Source organism: Lissotriton vulgaris, chromosome 6 (genome assembly GCF_964263255.1).
Source record: "Lissotriton vulgaris chromosome 6, aLisVul1.2, whole genome shotgun sequence".
Lineage (NCBI taxonomy): Eukaryota > Metazoa > Chordata > Amphibia > Caudata > Salamandridae > Lissotriton > Lissotriton vulgaris.
Genome location: NC_141694.1, coordinates 136,238,764 through 136,266,105, shown reverse-complemented (window position 1 = coordinate 136,266,105; position 27,342 = coordinate 136,238,764). Strand labels below are relative to the sequence as shown.

General features: G+C 41.4%; 1 protein-coding gene across 1 annotated transcript in view; it reads left to right on the top strand.

The window, feature by feature from the left end:
* Nucleotides 1-27,342, top strand: part of LOC147706906 (mechanosensitive cation channel TMEM63A-like) — a 239,408-nt gene that overhangs the window by 170,442 nt on the left and 41,624 nt on the right. The window contains exons 13-16 of the mRNA XM_086926166.1: nucleotides 7,415-7,568; nucleotides 10,862-10,968; nucleotides 11,230-11,316; nucleotides 26,389-26,454. Coding sequence (XP_086782292.1) covers nucleotides 7,415-7,568; nucleotides 10,862-10,968; nucleotides 11,230-11,316; nucleotides 26,389-26,454 — 414 coding nt within the window. The remainder of the gene's footprint in view (nucleotides 1-7,414; nucleotides 7,569-10,861; nucleotides 10,969-11,229; nucleotides 11,317-26,388; nucleotides 26,455-27,342) is intronic.

Sequence of the window (27,342 nt, the reverse complement as noted above, 5' to 3'; positions counted from 1 at the left end):
CTTTGTTGGACAAACTACATTATTGTAATGGAATCCCTTCTTCTGTCATACTCGCCTCGCCAACCCTACTCCAAACAGCAGTGGCAGCTGGTGTACCTCGAAACAAGTTGGGCATCAATGCTCTGTCCAACTCGCAAAGAGCAATCAAGCTTGACCTGCCTGTCTCCCACCTCCCTCTAAAGGCATGCCTTGTGCAGTCCACATTCCCTTCTAGAAATAATCTAAAAAGGTGGAGCCATCTGGCATTTTACAGCATATTTAGCAAGCCATAGGTTTTATGGGCAGATACAATTATTAATGTGGAGCAATTTGATGCAGCATGCTATCGCTTGTCAAAAAAATATAATCATCTACCTTCACTTCTGTTTTCTCTTCTTCTGTGTGCCCCTTTCCACTCTTTCCTTGTAGATGCACAGTGCTGCTTGGTAATGTACTGGTAAACTAAAAATTGCAGAGAACTTGCAACCTGAGGCCTTAGACAGCAGGTCGGGTTAGATGAATATTATGCTTTCAAGCAGTAGTTTTAGGTAAGTGTCGTTCCTACAGACACAGGGCTGAGGCAGCAGGTGCTTATAGTAACATGGATGCAGATAATGGATGGAACCTTGAACAAATCAAACATTCACCCCCAGTCACAGATCTGGGTTAAATCCATCGTTTCTTTGCTCACCATGCTATTCCAGTTTAGATCCAGCCATATGGTAATCAATCTTGACCCTGCTCCCCATGGGAACAGTCAAGGTCAAACTGCCAGGCAAGGTCCTCCCTGGACCAGAAACACACATCCTGGGACCTGTTTCAGGGTGTCACCCCTCTTCAGCTTGTCTAGCTTGAATCCAGTGTCACAGTGACCATGGTAACAACGTCTGGGCATACTCTTCCCACTTATTTATTTATTTAGGAGCTTATAAAGCGTGCTTATACCCAAGGGCATCCTGGCGCTATCTACTGACTCCTGAGAAGGAATACGGGGATCTAATCCATAAATAACCAGGTCTTAAGCCCCTTTCTAAAGGACAGGAGCTCCAAGGCATTCCTGAGATGCACCGACAGGCTGTTCCAGGCTTTTGCTGCACAGAAGGAGAAGCTGTTTCCTCCCCACCTGGCCTTTTTTATTCGTGGCACTTAGGGTGATAAGTGCAAAAAAGAACAGATGTTGAATGCTGAACAAATCCAACATTGATTGGGGGTGAATGCTTGATTTGTTCTGCATTCCGTTCATCTTTTGCCTTCTCGCTAAAAGTGCACCAGGTATGCCCAGGCGTGGGTCCTGGGCTCACTGTGCCACTGGATTCAACTAGCCTGGTGGATGAGGGATGATACCCCGAAACCAGTACAGGATGCTTGTTTGTGGTCCACGGAGGAAGAGGCTTATCAGTTCGGGCTGGAATGTTCCCATGAGAAGCAGGGACAAGACTGATTTGCATATGGCTGGGTCTAAACTGGGGTGGCATGGTGAGCATAAGAACAATGGATTTAACCCAGATCTCTTAACAGGGGCCAAATGTTTGATTTGTTCGTCATTCTGATCATCATTTGTGTGTCTTTTGCTTTAGTAACATGTAATCAGTAACAAGATATTGATCATCCATTTCCTCCACATGAACCATGATGTAACCACCACGGCAGCAAGAAAGTACCCTTGTACCCCAACATCAGTGTGAGTTTTTAGAACACCACTACTCTTGTCCCCAACAAGCTTGCCATCTTTGTAAAACAACACCAAGTCCCCATCTGTAATTCTTGTACTAAAGAAATACATGTGCTTAAATTTAAGATTCTAGGACACACGCACACTCCCTATATATCTCTCTCTTTCTCTTACCCTCCCCACTCCTAGGTTTCACCCAGTGTAAGTTAGTCAGTGTTATCAAGTGCCCCTCTGTGTTCCAACTTAAGCTATTGAATGCCATGATGGAACCAGGTTGATCCTTTATGTCAGTCAGTGGCTTGATGTTCCCAGAAAGTCCCCATATACCAGCCAATGGCAGAGATGCTCCTCTAACATCACAGACAGTGGCAAGTATGATGCCCTGTTCCCCTGCTATTTAGTGCCATTATGTGCTCATTTACCTATCATATGTCAATTAATGTCATGTTTATTGGAGAAGTGTGGCTCAACGGTTAGAGGCGGCAGACCCAGAGGCAGAGTTCGGCCCGGGACCTGGGTTCAATTCCCGACGCGGCCGGGTGCGGGACCAATGTCAGCGGGCCCGATAAATCTCGCCTCGGTGCGACTCTAACCATGGGTCCCAAGCTGCAACTCTGGGCAATATCTTGCTTAGTCTCCACTCCGGCCCCATCACCGCCGGGGATGCCTGGCTGCACCTTGGGGATGCCCAGTAAAGGGACCATCTCACAGGGAAAAGCCAGGACGGGTTCCCCAGTGGTACAGCGCTGGGACACTCCAGGGTAACCACGCGCTCTATAAATCCAACATTCATTCATTCATTGCACATGCGAGTAGGTGCCACTAGGTGCCAGGGAAACTCTTCAATTTATTTTTTTTTAAAGAAATTTTTATTGCAGACGACCAGTACATAAAATATTGCCACATATACATTACATCTCCGCTCCTCAGTGCACTGTTCTCCATTCAGCTCTGTACACAGCCTTTAGGCCCACAACCCGGAGGTCGGGCGGCGATAAGTAGGAAAATGACGAAGGTCTGGATGTGTTAGCAAGTATAACCCCTCTGCTTAGAATTGTGCATGCCTGCTTTTTGCTTTCTTCCCACTTTTAACCCCTCTAGTGTCTTTTAACTGTCCCCAACATCCTATCCCTCCCCCCCTCCCCAGTTCCCACCACCCACTCAGATGGACTCGCTACGCTCTAGTCTTTGGGTGCAATCAGGAGGCCTTGATTATCTAGGTGTGTGATGCACCTGGTGTGTCCTGGGAATTGTCCCCATTCAGGTCTAGGGCCTCTTTGTCTTCTTGCAGTGTGCTATCCCTTAGGGCTTGTACTAGTGCTTCCCATGCCACTGCCGTGTTCAGTGCTCTAACGTCTGGTTTCCGGCGAGCCGCTTGGTATCGATGTGTACTTTCGCAAGCGGCCCATCTCAGGAACTCATTAAGCCATCGCCTGTGTGTGGGACCCACTCTCGCCTTCCAATGTCTTGTGATTTCTCTCTTAGCTATAATCAGGCCCATATCTATGAACTTACTTGTGGTCTTGTTTTTGGGCGTATGTGGGAACCAGTGCAGTATGCATACCACCATATCGAATTGTAGTGTTCTGTCTGTTACTTCGTTCAGTGTATCGCCAATCGTCTGCCAGTATTCCCGAAGGTCAGGACAGGACCATAGCATATGTTCAATCTCCGCTCCTTCCGAAGAGCATTGTGGGCATGCCGCCTCGGCCACCCCGAAATATTTCTTGATTTTACCAGTGGTCATGTAAGCCCTATGGAGAACGTAAAAGTGGATTAGTTGGAAACGCGCATTTCTCGTACTGTTCCGTGCCCGTCGCACTAACCGGGCCAAAGTCGTCTCAGGGATCTCCCTATTGAGGTCCAATTCCCATTTGGTCTTTAGCGCCGTTAGAGGCGGCAGGTTCTCCCGGAGCATTCTGGAGTATAGGCATGTTACAGCCTTGTAAGTCCCGGCCGCCATCATGGTGTATTGATAGGCCATGATCGTCGTTGGTTCTGCAAGTCCCCCCTTCCAATGCGCCTGTATGGCTCCAGTTACCGCAGCATGCAGAAGGTATCCCCCTCGTGGTAGGTCAAACCGCTCTTGCAGCACCTGATACTGGATAAGCGCCCTGTCCTCGTAGAGGTCACGATAACCTGTATTCCCGCTTCCTCCCAGACCTGCAACTGCGACCAGTCTCCACCATGGTGGAGCGCAGTCACCATTCCCAGGGGTATCTCTGGAGCATATGGGTGTCGTACTCCCGCGCGGCGTTGGGATCGGTTCCAACAGAGCCTGAATGTTTGTTCTTCGAGTGTCAGATCTCGAAGGGCGATCCTTTGTTGCAAGGTTATATAGGCCAGGACATGCCACGGTGTGCCCTCATCTCTCCCGTGTTCCGGACCTCGGAATACTCTTGCTACCTCCTGCGTAAAGATCTGCAGTTGAGCTGCAAGATAGTAAAGCTCAAAGTCAGGGACCGCTAGTCCTCCATCGTCTTTCGGGCGGGTGAGCGTCGCTAAGGCTACTCTACATCTGCCCGAGCCCCATAGGAACGAGGTCAGTTGAGATTTCAATTGACGAAAAAAGGATCTAGGTATCCAGATAGGGAGGGTGCAAAAGTAGTATAGAAGTCGCGGCAGTGCGATCATTTTCAGTAAAGAAATGCGGCCGGTGACCGAGAGCGGGAGCTGGCCCAAAAGGCCATGCTTCCCTTCAACGCCCTCATTCATCGTCCCACCCAGGAAACCTCTTCCATGAAGCGATCCAGTGACTCATACATTAGAATCCCCAGATGGCAATGTTACCAAATGCTCAGGTGACCCATGCAATGTCAGTTTAGTCTAAGAGGTAGTTTATTTAATTTACAAAACCATAAAATCTAATGCAATATTAATATTTGCATCACATTTTACACATGCTACTAAACTGTACAATCTCTCATTCATAGGCGTACTCACGTCTGAGGTGTATTATAAAAGTATTTCCATGCATGCTCGTTAGTTTCTGCATTGACCCCCATTTCAAACTGTCAGTACCTTTCTTTACCCCACGTATCCCTCTTAAGCTATTGTAGGCATGTTGCGGCCCAACTACCATTTCACTTAATGCCATGATGTTCCCGAGATATTCCCCAGATGCCAGTGATTCCCGAGATAAGCCACAGTTATCCCCATTTTCCAATCCATGCCTTGATCTGTCCCAGGTATCTTTCATATGCCAGTTAATGCCATGTTGTGGCCCAAGTGACCTTGATATGCCATTCAATATCCCCCCGCACAAGTTCATGTATTGATGTTCCATGTAGTATGTAGCCAGTCTATCCCATAATGTGCCACAGCTGTCCACCATCTGTAAGTAAATGCCACCATGTGCTAGGTGAAGTCTGTCACATCAGTATACATACATGTGCATATATGAACTCACAGGCACTATAGATGCTCATCAACCCACACGTACACTTAGGCGCGTATATACTCCTTAGTGCAAACATAGGCACATTCCAGCCCATTCCCTTTTGAGCGGTCCCTCATGCAAATTCTGCCCGGTTTTGGTCTTGTTGGGTCTCACAAGTGACGGCATTTTGAGTCCCTATGGCACCGCAAACTATGCAGCTACCCCTGTGCATACCCACACCACTTAGGGTGTATTATGTAGACCACAAAAAAAGTTATGAAAGAAAGTGCTTTAATTAGTCTTAACCAAAGGTCGGGCAACCACTAAGATGTTACTTTAACCTAACCGTGAGATATGCAAGTCACTGTCCCTCTTAGCTGGGATGAGCCTGGTGTTTATGGAAGATCTTGGTATGGAGGGCTGGCACCCTCTCATGAAAGGCTCGTGCACATTGGACTGTGTTCACTGTTTTTTGCTGACCATTGAAGGGCATGACGCTCAGCTGTGATTGGTCTTATAAGTGCCGTAAAAGCAACAATAGCTTGCATCAGATGCGGTTATGTTAGGAGGGTTTTGTATAGGGCCGAACTCGCCCACAAGAGTGTGTTTAGGCTCACGGATGGGTCCCACTCAGAAAAGGAATCATTATTATTTATTTCACATTTGAGCCTAAAGCATCCATGCTTCTGCTTTCTCTTTTAAATCGCACAGTCATGTGTTTGTTTGAAGCCATGTAGACAGTTGGGAGCCTCCACTAAAAGCTAACAGAAGAGAACGTTTTGTAGGAGAAAGCCTTGAAAAAAGAATGGCAGCTCTGTTGCTCATAGAGGGTGTTGGTTTTTCAAGTGACCATGATGGATGTAATCTGAGCATTAGCATGGATCAGGGTGGTCCAGATAGGATGGCTCAATGGAGGAATGACTAGTAGGCCTCTGACCATTCCATGATGAATGAATGAATGCTCTCAAATCAGGTGCTAAGGACTGTTCATTAGACATGTTGAACCATAGAGGTGTATTCTTCAGTAAGGCCTTCACTAACCTTAAATCATTTGTACGCCGTTCTCTGACACAATTCAGGTGGAACAGAGACATATGTTGATGTGGCCTAGCAGCTACAGCTTCTGACTGTGGGACCTGGTGATTCGGGTTCAAAATTGGGCCTCGGTACTTGACTCCACATCATGTGATTCTTGGCAGGTCATTTTATCTCTTTCTGCCTAAATGTGTAATGTCTGAATTGTATTTGTGTAACCCCCACCTGATTAACATGATGGAATCATCTACCATTCCTGCAAGCAACGTACAGTGCTATGTAAATACCAATACATACATGTTACTGGATGTGGAGAATTCACCCCATAGTATGTCCTTATTTTCCACTTGGAATGTGTTGGAGAATAGGAAGATGCTGCCTGTGAATAGTTAAAATTACTGGATAATTCTGATATTTTACACTGGGGGCCTTTCCGTGCCAAATAAAACCTCCTGGTGGAACTTTACCTTTAAAGAAAGATGATTTGTTCGCATTTTTAATTAAAAAAAAAATTAAATATTGAGTTTTCCAGCAATAACAGTCATATTGATAAACATATCTCACAATCCCTCCAATTATATCTGTATCAGTTATAGAACAGATAGTAAGTGATTCCTACAAGCACCTTGTGTGAGGTATTGAGACAGCTGTATGTAAAGTCCATGACTGATGCCATATCCTATTTGTTAGATATTTCATGAAAATTCCTTAGTTTAGAGTGAGTTCCTAGAATTGAATACATTTGAGGTGAATAAACGTAAAGTAGTAAAGTGGTAAAGAAACCGCAAGCTAAGTTGAAGTAAGTTATCTATTCCAGGTTGAATTGGGTGGCATAGGTACAGCGGGTGGGGGCTGAAACTGGAGATGATGGTCAATTTAGGAAAACATTGGCATTGTAGAACTTTCTGTATGGAGTTGAGTAATTTACTTAGCTCAGATCAGGAGGCAAAAGTAATATTTCCACCCAGGAAGGTCTTAAGATGCTTGACTGTCCCGATCCCGAGAAAGTGTTCTCGGCCAGGGATCTGTATTCTTTGAGAACAGTGTTTGTGGGAATATTGTAAGTCAGTCTGTTTTGATTGAGCATTTTGCTTCCTAAAGGGAGCCAATTTAGGAAGTTGAGAACTGGCATGACACAACCGTGTGGAGGAATAAGTGATATTTTAAAATCTCACCATTCTTTGGCTGATGCCCATCACGATTGATACATTTAAGTACTGTTTTGCTTTCATTATATTTTGTTTGTTCAGAATCCTTAAGACCTCAAGCATGTACTCTCATTTTTAAAGACCTGTTGTCTTGAAAGATTGGACTAGTCATGTGTTATATTGTTTCTTTATTTTTATCAGGGGCAACCTCTCGGTACAAGGACCCATCTGGTGGCTTCGGTGGTTCGCCATTAATCTTGTTATTTCTTTTGTGCTGTTTTTCTTGACCACTCCTTCCATCGTCATCAGCACTGTGGACAAGTTCAATGTCACCAAACCCATCCAGTACCTTAATGTAAGTGCCACTGGGCTCTCCTTTTCCTTCTGTGCATTTGACTATTTGTAGACAAATTTGGTTGGTGGAAAAGGATTTGCTTGATTATTTAATCATTTTACCACACATGTATATTACTGTACACGTACAGCAATGAAAACTTGATTTTTACTTACCTTCACTGAAATTAGAATAACAATAGTGTATTTCTATGGCACATTCTGCCACAAAGGTGTCTTTGTGGCACTGCTGAAAAATAGCCGATGCCATTAGCCAAATTCTACTCACAATACCAATCTCGAAGACTAGTACGCTGATCTAATGGCACCGGCGAGCTTCAAACTTATGATGGGTAAGTGGCACACAGATCTCTGCTGCATGTACTTAGAGACTCATTGGGGTTACAGTAGCTCATTAAAAATGAGGAGTAACCTCATGCTATTTGTTTTCCTTTTATTACATATTTAAATTAAAGTCGACATTTAGTACAAATCATGAAAACTGTGTGATGCAAGTACAATGTTTTATCAGCAAAAAGCTGGTGGTGCTAGCACTGACTAAAAAACGTTAAGCCGGGGTAATACCTTTACCGCCTGCTGCTATTAAATACCAGGGATTTCGCATGTAGATCTAAATAAGGCATGTTGAGCCATTTCTGGCACATAATAAAAAGGTAAGTCTACAATAGCGCTCAGGGTGTGGCGAGAAAGTCTACTCTGTGGAAGAGTTTGGCCATGTATGGACAAGAGATTGAACTGATTGTTGTCATCAATTTATGAACAGGATCTGAGTCTGTTGTTGAGACTTTCAGCATGAGGAATATAAATATTTCCTGGGCTGTCTCCAAAGATGTATCATGCTTTTCTGATGACAAAGTAATCAACACTAGCTCTTGCAGATGTGTAATCATATGTGTTGTAAGTTGAGAAAACCAGTTTTGGGTAATTATAGAAAATAGTAAGAATAAAGTCTATTTTTATTATTATTTTGTATGATTTAGGTTTTGTTTGAATTCTTTAGTACAACCTACACTTGTTTCGTCTGCTTTGACTTTTTCAAGGTTTCAAAAGCGGTCTACACTACATGCTCTTTGTAGAAGGATCCCAGATAAGATAGAAATAAGGCACATTTCACACACAGTGAACTGTGCGTTATTTATTTTCCATCTGGGATTCCTGAACACAGAACGCCCCTTAATATTGACAGGAGCCACTACTCCATGAATTAATATTGTTGGACAAGTTCTGCCGCAGATGGTTGTGGATGGAACACTACATGTCCTCTTTGGGAACTCAATATCGGAATGTTAACTTATGGCTAAACTCTTCTGAGTTTCACATCACATGACAGTCACAACATTTCTTGCAATATACAAATTCACTTTTTTATTTTATTTTACTCGAGTGTACACATGTGTAGGAGTCTTATAGTATGTCTCGCCTAGTGACATTTTCTTTTTCAAACTAGTTTCTTGCTAGATTGTTTTATACAAGGTGCACATGCAGATAAAAGATTAAAAAATGTGACTCAAGATACCGGCCAGCCACATGGTTTTTTGCTTATCCATATTTTGAAATCTTCATGGAATTTTTAAACATTTTGTGAGAAAATGTTACCCATATTTGCACACCTTTACTTAATAGTTGCTTCCATGCCCTGTTGTATTATTACTGCTTTAATATTGTCCTAGTATTCCAGCCTGCTTCCTAATAGCCACATTCGTAGTGTAGATTTTAAGAATTGTTCACCTAGGGATTTCTCCCCCTTCTTGTAGGCAACTCCTAAGAATACAGTTCCTATTGGGCTGCAAAATCCTTTAGGTCGCGTGCTTCCAATTGCACCCAAAGCTGTATTAGCAATCAGGTGGCAATAGTGCCTGACTAGAGAATTTGCCAGGGTCGGAGTTAGCACTACCGGAGGAAGTTCTTCTATGTGCAGCTCCACGCTACAAGACAGCTGTCCCCCTGATGAAGTATACCCCATTCTCGTACAAGGCCAACGAGAGTGACAAAGGCTGTGAATCCATTGACCTATACCGCACAAGTCGTGTGAGTAAATTCATGTATGTTTGTCCTGACGAATGCTCCATAGACCTTCGGGCATAGGGAGCTGAAACATGTCGACTGCACCACCAAGGAGGTACAACTGGACCTAGTAACTCGTTCCATAGTTGATACCTGCTAATTTTTAATACCAAATCCCCCAACTTTTTTCTATTAAAATTGCTGTTTATAGGAGAAGATTTGGTTTTTATAATTTTTTCACCCTCATTCACTTTACCTCTAGGGGTTGCCCCTCATAACCTGGACACTGCATTCAGACCCAGAGGTTGCCTCTGGGTGAGGCCGGCATAGAGCACAAAAATTGGATACCCAATGACAATGCCGTAACCCCAATGTGGGGCGGATAATCAAGATACACCGCATACCGTAACAACATGGCGTTTATGAGGGTTTCCATTTGAACCAATGGTTCCGAACGCTACAAGTGTCCATTCCTTCACTTGATTATTATTTAGAGAATTTGCGCTCATAATTTGTGACGGAAAAGACAAGTCACAAATTGCAGATGCAAATGGCAGGGAAGTATTTAAATCGCTCATGATTTCCTTTTCCTTGATGCGCAAACCGCGATTGGGAGCAAATTGTGCACCTCCTAATTTGCTCCTCCTCTGCTAATACAAATGATATGGTGCGATTGTGGAGCCTGCATTTTGAGGTTGGGTCATAAGCAGGGCATTAAAATTGTGTAAGGGTCACCAGCAAAACGTGCAGAGGGTCTTAACTAACGAGGGCATGCAGGTAATAAGACTATTCAGCTTCATGGCTTGCTGATCTGTATGTAACGGGGTGTTTTTATCAGACTGAGTAATGTGTACTCATAGGATTAGAACATGACTTGCAAATAATACATGCTTTAGCTTGATATGATCACATGTATGTGTTTATTAAATAGTGTTCTTGTGGTTCGATATGTAGTGGATGAATTATTAGAACAAAGACAATGGAAGGACAGCGCAACCTTAGTTCTTAAACAAAATGGCTCTGAGTAAAGAAAATAATTTGTATCTACTGCATAAAACAGTGACCAAGAGGCCTCTAACTCTGGGCGCGAGTAAACAGGAACGATTCACCAATAGAGAGTAGTATTCTTACCTTCGGTAAACAACTTCAAGATAGACTTAATGACAGGGATTGAGGAATGCACACTGTTTGAAGCACTTTGAAGTGAAGTCAATACTTATAAATATGCAGCACTATACACAAGCCCTATGAGATAATACTTTGTAATTCTAATTTTTATATCCCTTGCAGAGCCCAATCATTAGCCAGTTCTTCCCAACTGTTCTCCTGTGGTCCTTCTCAAGTCTGCTTCCATCCATAGTCTACTATTCAACCCTGCTGGAGTCACACTGGACTAGGTAAGTCATGGGAGTTGTTTTCTACTGCCTGCCTGGTATTTTCATGTAGCTTTGTCCTCAGTTAGATACAACTTAAGTTGTGGATCTTTGCACTGGTGTTAGCTTACAAAGTAAGCCATGAACTAACTATAGTTAATACTATGTAAACCTGTTGCAAAGCTCAGGTCTTTTTGTATTGTGGTCATGTGAGTTACTGTCAAAGTGTTAATCGATGGTTATTGTTTTCTGCTCCATATTTCATATTTATCCTCTTTTAATTAGGTCAACGGAAAACAGAGTCATGATGTACAAAGTCTACTTTTTCCTGATCTTCATGGTGTTGATTTTACCGTCCCTAGGCTTGACCAGGTAACTGTCCACTTCTTAGTTGTATTGTAAGAACTTATTTGTTTGATGGAGATCTTTCAAGATTTAACTTATATTTTACGAAGATTGCAAAGTGTTTCAATCTGTTTTTTTACAATAGTTTAAGATAGAGATTTGTTAACTATATCAGAATATTTTAAGTGATAACCAGTAATCCAACATAGTGAGAAATAGTTAAAGTATGTTCTAGGTTCATCAGTTGGGTTAAAGCGGTAAGCATAAAGGAGAACAGCATGGCTACTGGCTGTTTCTTGCGTCGCTCGGCTCCATATGCATTACGTTGATGCTAGACTAGCCTGGCTCCCTGCACCCACTATACAGCACACTGCCCTCTTCCTGGTGATTTGCCTGTGTATTCAGTGCAGGTTAGTTATCTGATTGCACCTCTGAGATCATATAATATATTTATGTATGTATTTATATAGCACAGACGTAGCCACATGGGATGAACAGCACTTTACAGAAAACGATATAGGAGTGCAATGGATGAAGGAGGTAACTTAGTAGAGGAGAAACCTGGTCATTGTGGAATTAGAGAGGAGCAGAGACTGTCCAGGAGAAATGATGTATAGATACGATCTGAATAGGTGAGTTGTCTGGTTCCTTCTGAAGTGGAGAAGATTATTGTTGGTCTGCAGACTTGTTGTTCCAGAGTCCAGGGGCCAAGCATGGCAAGGTCTGGTTCAGGGTCTTGGCATTTTCAAATTCTGAATTTCCGGAATCATACAAGCTAGGTTCTTAGATCTTCTCTTCCCTCCAGAGGCCTTGAGTTTGTGATGTGATCAGATTTATTTTGTGTGCCTTTCAGGAGCTGAGCAGCCGTTTGCAGGATGGTCCCCAGAGGGGTCAATTAGTTATGGGGATTTCCGCGAGTAGGCCATTGCTGCTTTCCAGCTAAGATAGTACTAGGGCTTGAACCACAGTCCTTAAATATTTGGTTGGGTTGGAGGGTTTCATTTTTGTAAGAAGGTGATGTTGGGAAGATGCAGTTTTATATTACAGATGTGTTTAGCCATGGAAATACTATTATTTAGGGTGATTGTTTAGCAAGGGGCACATGTGTTAGTAGAAAGCCCAGGTCAGTAAAATTCTTCAGTCAGAGATGAGACTGTGTAGTTAGCAGAAGGAATTACATTTTACAGGAGCTAAGTTTTAATCGTCGGGGTCCGGTCAGAGGGTATCGCAGGTAGACTGAGGGTGCCTAGCGTCGAGGGCGGTGTGCCAATTACGCTACCACCCCCCTCCTGTGACCCATGGTGTACCCCTGTTACACCATAAAAGTGCAGAAACCTACCATAGAAAGCATCCTAAACCAGGAGTTATTAGGAAGCATTTTCTCTTCCTTTTTTGCACTTTTTTCACTTTCCTTTTTACTTTCACGTCCCTAGGTAAGGGTGGGCCTTAGCGTGTCCATAACGCCAGGGTTTAGTTCACTTATATAGTCCTGACGAATGCCTGGTAAATTCACACTGTTTCAAAGGCAGAAACATGTCGACTGACGATTGACTTATTTTGGAAATAACCACACAATTAATTGTGGACTACTTTCCTACACTTAATTTTAAGTATATGTCCCAAGTGATCAAATAATAAATCATTTTTTGGATACACTAAAGACATTTTTTAACCCTTTCACCACCATTTAATTTAATTTTCACTGCACGCCTAAACTGACAATTCCTGCTCCGCAGTAGATCTGGCGTCGAAGCACACTAAAGAGGCACTCGGCCTCTTTAGTGGGGCCCAATGATGAAGCATGTCATCACCAGGTGGTGAGTGAGGGCTTTCCTAACTGACCTGAGTGAGGCCGGTTTCATTTTCCTTTCGCTCCTTCGTGTGGTATTGTCAAACCATATCACACTCTTTTCTTGTTTAATATAAAGGAGAAAGTAACCATATTTGTTGCGGTAATAGATGCCTGAAGAGTTCAATACCTTGAGCTTATTGAGGTGTCATCGGCAGACTGATGAATTGAAATTCCCTCCATGTAAAGTATTGACCTGGGGGCCAATGTAGAGGTTAAACAGAAGAGGTGACAGGATAGATCCATGCGATACACTGGAAGGAAGTGTGAGGGAGTGTGAATTTGCCCATTTTCACGAACTGTCATTCGGAAGGGATGAAGGATTGGAATTATTTCAGTACTGTCTCCTTCATTCTCATTATTTTTTAGAGAATTGTTAGCATGGATACAAATCACAAGTTTATCATGAAAAATGTTGCTGACAATTCGAGCAGCACTAACAGACAGACCTTGCCTTCATCCATCACCTGAGGACATTATCAATGATTTGAAGGGTGCAGAGTCTGTGCTGCACTGTAGGTGGAACCCAGATTGCTAGGTATTTAAGATGTTTTTGAAGATATGGGTGAGGATTTGTGTGGCTAAGGCTTTTTGTATGACTTTCGTAAGAAAGGCAACTTGGAGATTGGTTTCAAGTTTTGAAAGTCAGTGGGGGTCCAGATAAGGTGTCCTCACATAAGTAGTGATCTGGCCAACTTTGAGGGCAAATGGGAATTCTCCTTTCTTAAGCGATGAGTTGATGATCTTTAGAAAGAAGGGGTGATGCCTTTAGCACGTGTTTTTAGTAGGTTTGCTGGAATTGTATCGTCTACATATGAGGATGATTTTGTTGATGTTAAGGTAAGTAGGGTGGATTCCAAGTCTAATTGGTTATATGTGCACCATTATGTAGTATCTTCTCCTGGTCTGTGGGGCTAGGTCTGAAGTAAAGTGTGTATTCCTGACATCATTGTAGAGTCTTGTGATCTTTTCAATGAGGAAGACTATGTCGTCGTTAGCTGTCTTGGCTGAACTGGAGTGTGTCCGGGTGTTTAGACTGGTGCTGTCTGTTTCTCAAGACATTGTGTGGTCTACAGTGCATGTTGTTACTGAGTTAGTGCATGTACTCCAAACAGCACCATATAATTAAAATTGAGCACACAGCAACATCCTGCACCTGCACACATGTTCATGGCGCATCCTGGTCTCTCTAAGCAGTTGTGCATATTTTAAAATAACGCATATTGCTCCACTACCTATACATGTTACATGTATAGGAATTGGAGCACATGTATACAATAACATGTTCATTCCTGTTGGATTTGTAATAAGAGTTCCTACAGATTAATTTATTAGAAACAGTACTGTTGCTGATATTCATCATGAAGGCACTCAGAAAATTAGAATGGACTGAGATTCTTCTATAAAAACATCATACATTGTGTTTTGACAGCAACAGTCGAGTTTTCAGTATACACAGAACAGTCAAAAAAATCTGAAAGGTGGATAGATTGATCAAGTGAGTTGACGGTGCAGTGCTCAGTCGATATGATCAACTGAGAAACAAAGATGCAAGGTAGTAAACATGCAAGATAAGGAGAATACTTTGCTCCAGTTCTGAAGTCCAGAGTATAGCCAGAAGCTTCACTGCCCACTGCTCTCTGGTTATTCTGTCCCTGGCATTATTCTCAAAGGAACCACCATTAAATAAGCCATTCCTAATCTTAGCAGTCATCGCAACTCTGAGTGCTCAAAGTCCTTACTTTCTCCCAGCTTTCCTTACGAGACCATACTTCCCCTCTGATCTTTACTCTTATCCCTCGTGCCGACACTAAACTTGACTTTTTATGGAAATGTCTCTAGACAACAACATCTATATTTTTGGACCAGAGATACTAAATGTGAGATCTTTACCTAAACATGAAATCCAAACTTTTGATTTCATTCATGATCACAACCCAAGAATATTTTGCTTAACGGAGCCTTAGCTGAAAGAAACCTATGCTTCAGATCTTACCTCTGCAAATTCTGCAGGCGATACAACTCTTCACATTGATCGTGTCTGTAAAGCTGGTGTTTGCATAGCGATCATTTGTCAGGACCATTTATTGATCTTGCCACTGCATGAGTGCCTCTGACTCAGCTGATAAACATTCTAATAAGAATGACTGACTAACCGTTGTAGGTTCATTGTTGGTTGAAAGCTCTGTATGAAGAATTATAGGCAGGTCAACAAATATATGCATTTGGGGAATTCAGCAGCAAAGCACATGTTATAAGTACCAAGAACTCGGTACAGTTCTAGGTGACATCCAGCACAGATTCGCCTTCTAAGAGTGGGAAAGGAAAGTGTCTTCCCATAGAAATCGACACCCTTTTATAGGACTTCCGACAAAGAAAGTCATACATTCTACATGGGTACACGTTTCTTAGGATAAGCACCAATAAAGAACAGACAATAAGAAACCATTTACTACAAAATACATTTGAAGATTCTGTTGAAAGTGCAGACGTTCTCACTGTTCGGCAGTCCAATGGATATTGTATGCCCATAGCCAGGGACAGATGAAGTGCACAGTAAAGAGGTCTATGGGAACAATTTTCAGTTTATTAGTGTGAGACTTTCAATTCTTTATATGGAATGAACGAAACAACAACGACGCATGATCCTGATGACATCGAAACAAGGTGGAGGACACTGTAAATACACCTCGAATTACCATAAGGCCAAAATGTGAAAGGAGATCCGCTTCCACACTGGTTTAACTCCTAACTGGACCACATATTTCAGGCATGTTACATGTGGTGTTTCATAGGGCTCTTTGCTCAGCCCCATGCTCCTTTATCTTTACATAGCTCCCTTTGGCAAACTCATCAGATCTTTTGGCCTAGAATGAATTAAAATGTTATGCTCTTGATACTCAGATTATTCTCTGGATGGATGAACAACTGATTTCATATGTATTTAACTTTCTTAATCGTCTTAGGGTGATAGCCGTCAGGATAAACTCCAGCTATGGTATAGTTAATAGAGATAAAACTGAGCTACTCATCATTGGTAGCTCCCTGTCCTCGAGGTCCTCTTGCTGGTTGCCTTCTAACTTTAACTTCTGCCTACATGCTACTTCAGAAGCTCTCAATCTGGGATTCATCATTTATCAAGATTTTACTTTCAATTCCCAAATCTCCAAATTGAATTCCACTTGTTTATTTATTTATTTACTTATTTATAGAGTTTTATATAGCGCAGATTTGACCCTTGGGTATCAGAGGGTTTCACTGTTACATGTGGAATATTTGTAATACAGCGTGAATAGCAGCATTAATATATGTAATATACCTGTACATGACTTTCTCATCAGTTTCAGCAAAAAAACAATTTTACAAGGTGTAACAGTATTTCTATACACATGGTTTTGATGTGCTTTATGTGAGTTCTACACCAGAAACGGTTCACGATCGACATTTGGGTATTAGTCACGATGCTAAAGTGAACAGTGTAGCCTATGGAAGGAACTTGCTCATTAGGAAGATTTTTGCTTCCTTCTTGAATGTTGCTATGTTTGGAATTTTTGTAATGTTTGGAGGGAGAGAGTTCCAGATTCTGGGGGCTGCTCCGGAAAAAAGCTCTGTCAATGGTTTTCTTTTTTCGAAAGATGGGTGGTTTCAGCAGCAGATCTCTGGCGCTCCTAGCTGGTCTTCTTCCCCCTAAAAGCTCTATTTTCTGAGCTAAGTACCTTGGAGTTTTGTAGGGGAGCGCTTTGTGTGTAGTACATGCCAGTTTGAATTGAATTCTGGCTTCGTATGGTAACCAGTTCAATGCATTCAGGTGAGGGGAGATTTGGTTGTATTTTCTGGATCTAGTAATGAGTCTTGCCGCCACATTTATACACGCTTATAGTGGAGCTGTGGACATTTTTGATAGACCTGTTAGAGTTGTACATCCATATTCAATCCTTGAAATAACTAAGGACTGGACTGCCAGTTTCAGGTCCGCAGTGGAGATGAGTGGTTTCATTTTTCTAATATAGTTCAGATGAAACCGGGCACTTTTCATCTATTTGAGAAACATTCTTCTTTTCCTGCCCCATGACAACTGTTTTGTGGTCACCCGGGCCACAATTGGATCAAGACTAGACTGCGTCAATGCCTTAAAACACATTTCCCTAAATACCAATTTCAGTGGATACAGGTCATCTAAAAGGCTGCTCCTTGCCTCCTACTTGATCTCCCTTACTGGGTAAACATTCAGTGGCTACTTTTCACCAAAAGTTCCTTCTACAAAGGTCTATGCATTTTCCACAAAGCTCACTCTAGTTCCCAACCTCCCTGTATCAGAAATCTTTTTCACCTGGTATCAACCAGCATGCTTTGTAAGATCTTACTCATCTAACATACTCAAAATGGCCAAAAAAGTTTGTGTTCATCAAGGTGGCCACTGTGTCCGGTTAATTGATCTAACAAGTGAATCTGTAGGAAGCATTGTCACTCATCATATCTGGGTTCTAAAGATTAGATTGTATCCACCTTTCTAATCTAAAATATTTAAAATAAATACCACCAAGGCATCGACCTTTAATTATTTAGTCCTTCCTCCATTTTGTGACCTTCATACAAAAATGGAAGTGACAATGCAGTAGGAAGGAAATAAAAGGAATCCACAGAAGTGTGCTTTGTATGGTCCATACAATGGTGGGGAGCACACTGTGTTCTTTAAATACCCCTCACACACCAAAAGGGCCCTTGGTGTCATGCTTCATCATAGGGGTCTTCGCATCCCTCTACGGAATGCGGCGTGCTACTAACCAGCGACTACGCAGGAGCACTGATGAAAACACTATGTGCCGTGTGTGAGGGTATTGGATGGTAAGTGAGTGGTGGGGTCAAGAGTGAATTAATGCGTGAATATAAAAAAATACCTGGCATGTGAGGTCTAAAAAGAATTTTAATGGGCATCCGTGCTGGTATTGCTAAAAGGGTGTGGTGGAGGTATTTTGTATTTAATGTACAATACCTCTCATGTGTGTCGACATGTTTCAAAGTGAAGGCTTCTTCTTCAGGACGGGGTGCACAGATCCCCACCTTACTCACGTCAAGATGTGTATTGGCGTTAAATTACCAACACTATATGTCTAATAAATGCAAGTGATAGCCTAAATGTGCCTATTTGTTTGATTCCTACTTATAAGTACCTGCAATGAGGACTTGCTACCATTAGTTGAATGGCATCATGAGCCTGAAAAACGGAGGGATCACGTGCTTACAAGCAATGAATCAGGAGGTTCTCCCTTCCAAAACTGTCCCGTCCGCGACTCCATGGTTGCCATGACACCAAGGGCCCATTTGGTGTGTGAGGGGGCCGGGGAGTCCGAATCCACGTTTCTCTCCACTCCCCTTTTGTTCTATTTATTTAGCAGGAAGGAAATAGTCTGTAGAGTCATGACAGCAGCAAACGTGCTAAAGAAAAGGTTACATTCTCTTGGAATGTAAATAAAAATGCAGCATTTATTTAGCACAGGGGTCTCCAGCGAGTAGCTTGGGAGGTACTGGTAGCTCGCCAGTACCTTCAGAGTAGCTCTCAGAGGTGAAGTCAAGCCCAGTATCAAATTCAGAGGGTATATGTCTATTAAAAAAGGCAGCACTGCTCATCTCAAGACCCTTAGAGTGACTGCCAGCCAAACCTATGGCAGTAACTCATACTAACACTCAAACACACAGTGTATCGGCGATAGGGCCTGCCACTTGATAGTCTGTATCCAATCTCAATATAACTAAGTCACAAGGAGATTGACCCTGCTGTAGTCCCTGCTTTTAATAATGTGTGTGAACAGTGGACCATAAAAGAAGTATGGCAGCAGTAGCCTGAGCAGTAATCTGTGCTGACCCACCAAAGTGCGGGACTGTAGGAGCCAGATTGAAAATGCGTCAGTTGGGTGCATAATCAGCTCACGACCTGAGGAGAAGACGGCATGATCTAGACCAGAGAAAATTAAGAGACTCATCAGCATTTAGGTGCGTCCATAATAAACACTATTGCTTCCTGAAAGCTACGCCTGGTGTCAAGGACCAACAAATGTGTATGCTAGCCCCATCATAAGGTTGTTATCTCTGACATAATTGGGCTGGTTCCTGGCATAATAGTGCCAATGGCATAATAATAGTTATCCTTCACTATTTTTGGTCTAGTTGTGGTATACTGGCTGCCATCATTTACATACAAGGAGCGTGCCTGGCCTACATGTACCTATTCCTGGCATAATAATAGTCATGACTGATATATGGTCTCTGGGTTTTCTTCTGGAAAATTGAGTTTGTTTGCCCACAGTGGAAAGTGGTATTTGATACAAAAATGTGCATTTTCAGAATCTAATGAATGATAATTCAAGCTAAGCTGGGGATACCTCTTGCTGCACTTATGTCCTTTGTGCAGTAGGGCATGTCAAGATTTGATGGTTACTTCATAAGTCAGGAGGCTGCATTTTATATTGATGAGCGTTTTCCCAGCATTTTTGCTGGTAACCGCACCTGGAATACTACTGATAAACCTGCTTAAGGTGGTCATAGTGTACTGTTGTCACTATTTTACAGTTATACAATTGACTAGTAGCTCAGGAAGGCTTTCCTTGAGCAGAAGTAACTCTCACTACAGAAAAGGTTGGAGACCCCTGATTTAGCACAAAAGCAGTTCATAAAATGGAGACCAGTCAAAGTTGGACAAATGCATAGAAAACGTTGAATATAGTAAAATAAGGAAAGATAATTTGATTGGGGTTTCTAGCAGACTTTACTGTCAATTATGAAAAATTTAATGTGTTTCCCATATTCTACTGACCTTAGATGGATGAAAGCAATGGTGGACTCACTAAATCAGAGCTTTACATAACTGGAGACCATGACAGGAAGGAGGGTAAGCGTGCCAGACCCTTATGGTATGCCATTTTGCTGCTTACTCATTTCTATGGCTAGAGGACCAGCCTTCCCGCTAAGCAGGAACAATTACTTCCCATCTGTAATTGGATGGCTCATGGGAAAGGTTTAATGTTTGTACATAGGGCCTGCAGATCAAACTAAAATCTCAAGATTTGTGTTGTGAACAGCTTTTGGCCTGAAAATTAAGAGCTTATATGACTGATTGATCCTAATATTTGTGCAGTTCAAGTGCTTTAAATGAGCTGCCTTGAGCGTGAGGTGAGGTGAAGAGAGGGCTATTGACCTAGGGACCTGAGAGGTCCGATGAGACATGTTTTAAACCATTTACCCAAGTGTACTTGTTGCAAATTCTCAAGGCGAGTAGAAAAGTGTACCAGAGCATATCGCCAGCAAGCATTCAGAAATCAGTATCCCCGGCTTTGAGACTGAATTATCATTTGAACTTCAGCCTCAGACGCTGCCAGGCCTCCTTTCACCAACAGCATGACATGTCCTGGCTTCCTCCTCCATCCTCTCCCTCCCATGGTTAAAACAAGCGGAATTTATGTGCCTTTTTGTTCGCTCTGCTGCCCTTTATCCTTATGGTAGTTGTTACCTGTCATTTTTGTAGTCATTGGTCTTCAATTTCCTATTGCATCACACTGCTGAGAATCCTCCTTCTCTTACTTATGAGCAAGTTAGGAGGTATGGCGCTTACTTACCAAATTATATTTGAAACTACTCTCTCAACGAAAGTTTTGGAACTTTCTTTGACTCTGAGCTGCAGAGATCCAATGTGTCTCCAAATCTACCTTTGCCATTCAGGTGCCGTATTAAATAAGTGGCCCGGGTGCACAGTGGGCATTTGCACCTGCTTTGCGTGCCCAGAGTCTCTTTGGTATTACCTCAACCGATGGGAGAATGGCAGCTGACGGACTAGAACACCAAATATACCAAACTTGGATCGGAGAGGATGAAAATAGCCTGAGGGACTTTATAGTGGACCTCCCAGCCGAGATTACGGAGATGGACATCTCGGAGGTTATTGGCCAGATGCAAGACGGAAATCTTAGGACCTTAATGACCTGCCCGCTAAGTTCTTAATGTGCCTTTGCTCCTGCTAGGCGGGTCTAATGCAAGATAAGGTCTATAGAGCCCAAGCCGGGGTCCTCCGGTGGAATCAGAGGAAAGACCACAATAGTGCTGATCCACAAGCTGGGAAGCCCTTTAGCAAGCGTGCCTCCAATCGGCCAATCTCCTTGCTCAACCTGGACACCAAGACCATAGTGAAGATCCTTGCAAATCACCTAATGTGGGTGATAGACCCTCTGGTGGGGCCTGACCAGTCTGAATTTATGCCCTATCAGGCAACAAAACACAACCGGAGGCAACTGGTGGGGTGCCTAACCCGTAAGGACAGACTTACTGAATGCTATCCTACTCCCCTTTGATGCTGAGAAGGCGTTTGACTCTTGAATGGCCCTATCTGTGGGCAGTACTGCACAAGATGCGTTTTGGCCCAAACCATGTTTCCTGGGTGCGGCACCTCTATAAAAATCCTATTGCCAGGGTAAAAGGTAACTGGATGGAATTTGGCCTTGGCAGGGGCTTTCGCTACTGATGCCAGTTACCCCCCCTACTTTTGCTGTGACAGTTAAAACACTGGTATTTTGGATACAACGGGGCACGCTCATACCTTGGGTCGGAAGATGTTGTATTTCCTTATGCCAATGCCATACTGCTCTACCTGGCTGACCCAGACCGCTCCATGCCTCCAATCCTCCAGATTCTGGTGGTTTTCTAGTCCTACTTGGGACTCTGTGTTAACTGGTGCCAATCGTTAGTCTACCTGCTCTCACAGGTGGGGCAGAAAGGAATCTGGAGGGATCCCCCTAGGTGGAAACCAGCTGGATTTAAATACCTGGGCATCTTTGTGACCACAGACAATCAGTTATTTATCCAGGAAAGTCTCACCAGGGTCGTGGATAACAACAGAGAATGGATGTTGGTCGCTGGCAAAGACTCCAATTTTTTCTCCTGGGCAGGACCGAACTTTATAAGATTGTTTACCTGACAACATTTCTTTATGTCATACAAAACACTCCATTTGATGTTCCAGAGGGGTTTTCACAGCAGTGGACGGGATCACTGAAATAATATCGACTGACAAAATATCGACTTGCCAAAATATCGTGGACAAAATATCGACAGTCAAAATATCGAGTTTGTATCTACAAACAGGTAAGTACAAAAATATCGAGTACAAAATATCGTTAACAAAAATATAGATGTAAAAAATATCGACTTTATTAAAAACAGTGTTAAATTAAATTAATATTAAATTTTAATTACTAAAATATACTTAAAACGACTTAAATTAAATTATAATAATAAAATAATAAATGAAAATAATAAAAATAATTTTTTTAAATCTTATTTGTTGACCCTGAACCCTAAAAATACCCCTTTACCCAAAAACCCAAAACTGACCCTGAACCCTAAAAATACCCCTTTACCCAAAAACCCAAAACTGACCCTGAACCCTAAAAATACCCCTTTACCCATGACCTGAAAACTGACCCTGAACCCTAAAAATACCCCTTTACCCATGACCTGAAAACTGACCCTGAACCCTAAAAATACCCCTTTACCCATGACCTGAAAACTGACCCTGAACCCTAAAAATACCCCTTTAACCATGACCTGAAAACTGACCCTGAACCCTAAAAATACCCCTTTACCCATGACCTGAAAACTGACCCTGAACCCTAAAAATACCCCTTTACCCATGACCTGAAAACTGACCCTGAACCCTAAAAATACCCCTTTACCCATGAACTGAAAACTGACCCTGAACCCTAAAAATACCCCTTTACCCATGAACTGAAAACTGACCCTGAACCCTAAAAATGCTCCTTTACCCAAAATTTATCAATATTATTTAATTACCAATTAATTATTAATTAACAATAACAATAAAGTAAATATATTAGAACATTAGGTGTAATTATTTTAATAATTAATATTATTTTATCAAAATGAATTACTTAAAAATAACACAAAATTATATATATAAAAAATGTACTCTAATTAATGTAATTAACTAATTACAATTAATTAATTAACAATTATTTACTAATACAAAATATATTCAAAATTATATTAATTAATTAACTAATTAATATTAATTAATTATCAATTAATTATTAATTAAAAATATTAACAAACATATATTAATTAATTAATTATTATTAAATTACTTCCCACCCTATTCCCCTATAAACCCACAACCCGCTACAGAATTACATTACGCAATTATTATCAAAACAAAATTCATGTAATAAAATATTTAATAACATTAATACACACTATTCACACATATAATTACATAAAAATACACTATAAAATATTATATATTATTAAAAAATCGATATTTTTGCTATCTATATTTTATACAGTCGATATTACTTCACTTACCTGAAAAACAATATTTTTGTAGTCGATATTATGTCCAGTCGATATTTTGTCCAGTCTATATTTAAAACTCGATATTATGTCCAGTCGATATTTTGGAGTCGATATTTTGTCTCTATACCCAGTGGACGATGTGACCAGACCTTATTTGGGGTGCTAGAATGCCTTGAGGATAGCCGTGGCCACGCTGATCAGGAAACCCCTGGAGAGGGGGGGGATTGCCCTTCCTAAGCTTCATCTCTACTTGTGGTTGTACCAGCTTCAGGTAGTTAATGATTGGGCTTTGTCATCCAACAAGAACAGTGACATAGCTAGCCCTTTGGCCGCCTGTGGGATGCTGGTGATATTGCTCCGTTTCCATTGCCGCCCGTGGCAGCCGATTGAAGAGAGGGGAGGGAAATTGCTGCCCCAAGACGGCAGGAAAGAGCTTTGGGAGTTCACCACCCTCAAAACTTTTTTGTACAACATACTGGTAATAAGTACACAGTCTAAACCTTTGCTAAGGTTAACTGTTGATTGAATGAGCTTTTAAGCATGTTGGATTTTCATAAGCACATCTAACTTCACTGGACACAGATTATTTACACAGTTCACCCCTGAGTGCTGCATCCACTTTTTCTGTTTGAACCTTACGATGACTGTTTTTGTTTTTAGTACAGTAGTTCTCGTCTATCTTTCATCGGCTATCCACTACAATTTCATAAGATTATCGCCACTTCAAAATGGCCGACAGATCACCAAATAGCCCTCCCGATTACTTGATTGTGCTTCAGCGTGCCATGGTTTCACACTCATTGTTTACATCTACCAAGATGGCTAATGGAATAAAATGTATCAAAGGACACTAAACATTTTTTTCATGATTCGTTCCACTGCAAGATGACTGACGAATTACTGAATAGCCCTGGTCACCCAATCAGTGATCATAGTACAGTCATGTTTTTGGGGCTTTAAAAACTGTCCCTGTCATCACAGTGGCACAGACTGCGGGACTAAGGAGGCAGCAACTGTGAAGGTGGCCTACCCCTGACAAATTAAGGTGCACACAGTGCACTTCCTTGATTCTTTATTGTGGTAATCCTTTCTACTCCTCCTCCTAATCAAAGATACTGAAATGTTTGCTGATGTTTTATTTTAAAAGGGTGTTATTGGTATAGGCAAGTGATTTGGCATTGGTGATGTACTTTTTTGTCTAACATGCTACCAATAAGTTAATGCTTTCGTAAACAAAACGACATATGTTTGTATTTTTTTTAAGTGTGTGACTACAGGATGACACCCATTCATCTTCCTGGTTATAGTACAAGTAATCTGAACCTTTGGTAAGATTACCTGTTGTATGCATGAGTTTTTAAGCATTTGGTTTTTAATAAACACCTCCATCTTCACTGTTCACAGAGTGTTTTCGTATGTCACCCCTGTGTGCTGTGCCCACTTTTTTTGCTCGCCCTGCTTGAGCACATTTGAGTTTGTGATGGAATGTCTGATGATGAAGCTTGCCATCATGGTGAGGGCCTTTCAATTCCTATGGGCATAACTGTACCAAGTAGCTATTGACAGATATATGATGCCCTAGTTCTCTTTACTGTGTGTTTAGTAATTGATAGAAAGAACAGAAGAATACCTCTTAAGGACGTCTCTTCCCCCTTGTGTTTGTAGGTATTGTAGAAAATGAACTATTTTACATTTACTTGTGAAAACCTTTTCGAAATCCACTGTTAGCAGAAATAACTATCCCATTTTGAATTCTGCCTTTTCATTTCATTTATTGGATGTTTTTGATCCTTCTGAAGGATAACAAAAGCTATGTGTATAAAATAGTTTAAAAAAATGTATACACTATTACACTAAATATATTGATTCTTTAAAAAAAATCACATACAATTAGTATAAATGAAAATTGAAGTGGCAATTATACGGTTATTACATTGCCTGCTATAAACAGTGGATTAAAAAAATCAGCATACACAAATCTTAGATTTGGAGGCAAAAAATTGTACATGGTCTAGCTGTTTGGAAGAAAAATGTTTCCTCACCGTTAGGAAAAGGATCTCTGGCGCTGAACTCCTGGATCATCCCTTTGAAGTAGATGTAATAAAAGTATGTTTTTAAGAAATGATAAGTCGAGGTGAGTGTTTACTCCCTAATGAAGAAGGGACTTTTTTCTTCCATATTATTGAGGACGGAGCCTATCCCAGCACTGTGCATCGGCCTATAAAGGGTGCCATACTGAAGGAAGGAGTAGTGTGGGTCTTGTACACATCATTTACACATACGGAATGCAAATATCTCCCTACCCTTATGGGGTTGGTGTGGTCGACAAATGTGAAATACAGCTAACACAGACCCCATAAACACTGCTAAAATAGGGCTCAATAAATAGGTCCATGGCAGCATTTGTCTCCTGGCATGATAGTCTACAGTGGCTGATACAACTTCATTCATTTGTCAAGGAATAGAAAATACTGTTGGTTAAGGAGACCTTTGTGGTGCAAATTAAAGGCCAGGAGTGCAATTTATTTCTTAAAACTGTAACATCTGTGTCATTCAGAGATTGAGACATTGTGTTCTGTCTAATAACCTACAGGATCCTTTTTTCTTTTTAAAGAGAATGATCCCTAAACTCTATGTACCATGTGGTGAATCTGAATTGTAATTTTGTGGTGTTTCGCTGTTAGTTCACAGTTTTTTCTCAAATGTATAGTTTCTTTTAGATTTAGCTTTCCTGGTAAGGAGGAGAATCGGGAATTTTATGATAAAATATTTAAATAAGATTATTACAATAACAATCTTTCACACTTGTCATGTACAATACAGCAAAAATAATGTTTTCTACAAATACATGCTCACAATAACATTGGTTTCTCTCTTTTTTCTTTATTTTTTAGCTTGGCTTTCTTTTTTCGCTGGTTGTTTGATAAATCTACGGACAGTAGTAACCCAGTCAGGTTGGAGTAAGTATTTATCCTGTTGGCCGTGAACTAGTTCCTTAGTATCACTAATGCATTGATGTGTATGTAGATGCTCAATACTTCTTTCTACAGCTGTAGATACATTGCATCTCCTTTTCATTCACTATGGAGGTAGATGAAAAAGATTGTGGTCAAGACCAAAAATCCTGTTAAAATGTTTTAATTGTTGCGTCAAATGGACCTATTGAGTTTTAAACCTTGCTTTATGTTTTCTTCCTTGTTTTATTTAATCTTTAGATTTGTTTCTAATATCTTCTCTAGGTTTCCCTTTCCTTCTTCCTGCAATTCTAACAAATTGTCAGCCACGTCTTTGTAGATTCCAGAAACTAGTAATGCTACAGTTGTGCAAAGATTCTTTAAAAAAGAAAATAACATCTACTTTTATTACTTCCTTTGTGAATAGACTCCTGTATATATACCAGGGTATTTTTCTATATAGGATTAAAAGCCTTCCAACTGGGCTTTGTAGGAGTATGGTGTCTTGTGTGTTTGACCAGCCCTCCTCTTCTGATGGGGACTTGGTAACCAGTTTCTGTAATTACTTGCCCAGCTCACCAAATATTTTGCATACCTGCAAATGCCCTGTAAACTTTTTCAAGCTAATTTAATGGTCAATCTGATAGAGGGGCCATCACATCCAGGGCATGGACAGACAGCATTTTCGAACAGGAATAACCACAGTCTTGACTGAGACTTTAAATGTAGCACGAATATTGATTTAAAGACTGTAGACATGAAGCGCAAGCTACCATTGGCTAACTGGGACTCAGAGCAACATACATGTCAACAGTGTGTCATATCAAACACCAATGCAAACCAAAGTTTAGCAAGAAATCTCAAAAGGAAACACGAAACACAGCCATAGCTAAT